The sequence below is a fragment of the Papaver somniferum genome, chromosome 1 (genome assembly GCF_003573695.1).
Source record: "Papaver somniferum cultivar HN1 chromosome 1, ASM357369v1, whole genome shotgun sequence".
NCBI classification, from domain to species: domain Eukaryota; kingdom Viridiplantae; phylum Streptophyta; class Magnoliopsida; order Ranunculales; family Papaveraceae; genus Papaver; species Papaver somniferum.
The window spans coordinates 116,667,751-116,671,099 of NC_039358.1; the positions used below are offsets into that span (position 1 = coordinate 116,667,751).

At 37.0% G+C, this 3,349-nt stretch overlaps 1 protein-coding gene across 1 annotated transcript; it reads left to right on the forward strand.

Moving 5' to 3' along the window:
- Window positions 1-212: 212 nt before the first annotated feature.
- On the forward strand, window positions 213-1,801 carry LOC113297803. Its single transcript, XM_026546387.1, has one exon. The coding sequence runs from the start codon at window positions 368-370 to the stop codon at window positions 1,649-1,651; it is 1,284 nt and encodes a 427-aa protein (XP_026402172.1). The 5' UTR covers window positions 213-367; the 3' UTR covers window positions 1,652-1,801.
- Window positions 1,802-3,349: the final 1,548 nt, after the last annotated feature.

Genomic DNA, 3,349 nt, shown 5'->3' on the forward strand with positions numbered 1-3,349 from the left:
GTATAAAAAAACTTTAAGAATGTCCTCTTTTTTTAATAGCAACTTGCAATTAGCTCAGAACCCCATAATCGCTGGACGAAGAAACCTCTCTACATCTCTATTCTACGAAAGCAAAGATCCCCTCCTCTAGCGGTCCCCACACGGACCCACATTTAAAACCCATCTCTATAAAAAGTCCACTCTTTCCTATTCCAAACAGAAAATCACACACAAATCCTCTCATCATCTCTCTCTATCTGAAACTCTCACTCTCCCACAAAACAAAAGAAGATCATTCATTTTCATCAATTATAAGTAGTTTCCGGCGAGACAAAAACAAACTTTCCGAGAGGAGAATAAGTAGTCAGATTCTGAGATTCCGACGAGTATGGTCGACGTAGATAGAAGAATGACTGGACTGAATCCAGCACATCTAGCTGGCCTTCGTAGACTTTCAGCTAGAGCATCTGCACCTCCAACACCGAGACCAACAACAGCATCTGGAGGAGTCAGAAACACTGGTCTTGTTTCGTTCTCAACATTAGCAGATAAAGTTATATCTCATCTTCGTAAATGTGAAATCACAGTGTTAGAAGGTTTATCCGATTCAGAATTTGCTATCACTGAAGCTGAATTTGGTTTCGTATTTCCACCTGATTTACGAGCTGTTTTATCAGCTGGACTTCCTATTGGAGCCGGCTTTCCTAATTGGCGCGCTAGTTCTTCATCGTCATCTAGATTTCATCTTCGTTCTTTACTTGATTTACCTATTGCTGCAATTTCATTCCAGATTGGAAAAAACTCTCTATGGCCTAAATCTTGGGGTGTTAAACCATCTGACCCAGAAAAAGCTATCCGGGTCGCCCGTAATTCACTGAAAAAAGCTCCTCTTCTTATCCCATTGTTCAATCATTGTTACATTCCTTGCAATCCTTGTTTAGCTGGTAATCCTATTTTCTTCGTCGATGAGAATCAGGTTTATTGTTGTGGATCTGATTTATCTGATTTCTTTCAACGTGAATTAGTTGTCCGATTCGACGAAGATAGCAGTAATACAGGTAATTTACTTAACAAACAGAGATCCGTAAGTGAGAAACAAGCGGGTACGAGCTCAGCATCGTCTTCTTCTTCGTATTCGAATTTCTCGAGAAGAAGTTTAGATTCATCAGTTAAAAAACCAAGATGGGTGGAATTCTGGAGTGATGTAGCGGTTGATAAAAGGAGAAGGAATTCATCTTCTTCATCGTCATCTTCAACACCGTCATCACCTGAAAGATTCTTTGAAATCATTAAACAACAAGAACAGCCAAAATCACCCGTATGGGTTGATGAATATTTGAATCGGGTCGGGTCTGTTTTAAGGGAAGGTGGATGGGTAGAAAATGAAGTTAAAGAGATGGTTAATGTGGAACCATTAGGGTTCTTTGAAGGTGAAGTGTTGTTAGTTGATAAACAAGGGGTTTTGGACACTTTGTTATTGAAAGCTGATCAATTCTCAGATTCACTTAGAAAAGCTGGATGGAGTTCTGAAGAAGTCAGTGATGCTCTAGGTTTTGATTTTAGGTTAGAGAAGGAAAAGAAACAAATGAAGAAATTATCTCCTCAATTGATTGAGAAAATTGGTAAACTTGCTGAATCTGTTTCCAGGTCACATAGTAAAAATCTAAATTAACTGTCAATTATTTCATCTACAACAGCTGCATTTGGTTCATTTTTCAATTAAAATTGTGAAATTTGGAGAAAGAAAAGAGGATCATATTGAAAGAAAAAATAGGTGTAAAAAGATATTTTTATATATAAATTAATTTACATTTTCATTTTATCTTTTTGTCTTGCCTTTTCTGTTTCTCTAGAACTCACTCTATGGTCTGTTGAACTTACTGGTGTTTCTTTAATGCAACTTTGATATCCACACTCCATTGTTCTTCTTTTATTGCAACTGTGGTACTTACACTCAACAGCTTGCTTGTTTGTGTTAGCCTGATCAGATTCTCTTTATACATTTCAGTACAGAGATGTTCTGAAATGTAGCTATCTTTACCATTAACAGAAGAAGCTATATATGTTTAGGTCTTGCCATTTGCGATTTACGGCTGTGTTGAGCCCATCTACACTACATAGCTGCACTCATATATAATCTCATGTTATCTTTATCCAGAATCTAAAATTTGAAATTTAAAGCTAGCAAATGGAACTGACACAGTTATATGAACTCAATCAAAAGAAGAGAATCTGGTTTGATTAAAGGCACTGGAAATGAATCTCCTGAGTCCCGATTATGGTGATAAAGAAATTTTTTCTTGTGATATGATACTGATATATTTTAATAGCATGGGACGAGAAATACAGGGAGAGTCTTTTTTTGGGTTACTTTAAGAACATCGAGAAGAAAAAATGGTGTTTTTAAGAGAGCGCGTGTGTATGTGTTTTTGTTGGGAATCGAGGAAAAGCTAGAAACTAGTGAGAACCAGAAGAAGAAACGAACACTGACATCGAAAACTACCCGTCCCCGTTTGGCTTTTGAGGGACACAACTACGAGGTGTGTAAGTGAAGGCTGGGTTTCGGAGTTTGGGCTGGTCAATATCCAGGTCCGAACCCTGACCAATTACACTTTCCGTATAATACGGACCAAGATAAAATGCATCCATTCAAACATTTGGCTTGCCAAGTAAACTGAAGATGTTACATACCCCTCTCTCCCTGAACTTTGTGCGTCTGCGAAATTATTATGCACTTCCAACATTATTCCTGACATGTCGCAAGAATAATGGTTCATGACATCCAGTGCCAGACCATAGGAAGCTCTAAGGATTCACCAATAATCTGAATTTTGATTTGTAATAGAATTTAAACAGTTCTTATATTTTAAACCACTTGAAAATTTTAGAATTTCGATTTGCAAATTTTTTCGAACTCTACATGTCAGATGATGTTCATATAGTGGTGTAAGATTTTGATGTATAACTAAATGAATTGGGACAACTATATCTATCAGTAGCAAGGAAACCAAGAATGGCATAATGGTCGTTTTTAAAATCTTTCTCACCTTATTGACAATCTCTTTTAATTTTGAGTTATTTTGTAAAAAGATCGTAATTTTATTGGCTAATTAGAATCTGGGTCGTAAAATGTGCAGTTGATGTGTTAAGGTCGTAGACTAACTAAAAACCATTGGAAAACTGTTAGTTGACTTTATATATTTTACCAAGCACCCTTGCTGTCAGCTGACTAGCGTTGACAGTTGGAATATTTTCTAAACAAATAGTTGTCGCATCCTTTTCCATCTTCTTTCTATGGTGAACTTCGTTTCTTCTTCAATTTCATTTGGCTAAAGCCCGTGTCCAGTCTCCGTTCTTGTGGATCTCCTGA

Coding starts and splice junctions, on each gene's coding strand:
- LOC113297803 (XM_026546387.1), top strand. CDS start 368: ATGGTCGACGTAGATAGAAGAATGACTGGACTGAATCCAGCACATCTA.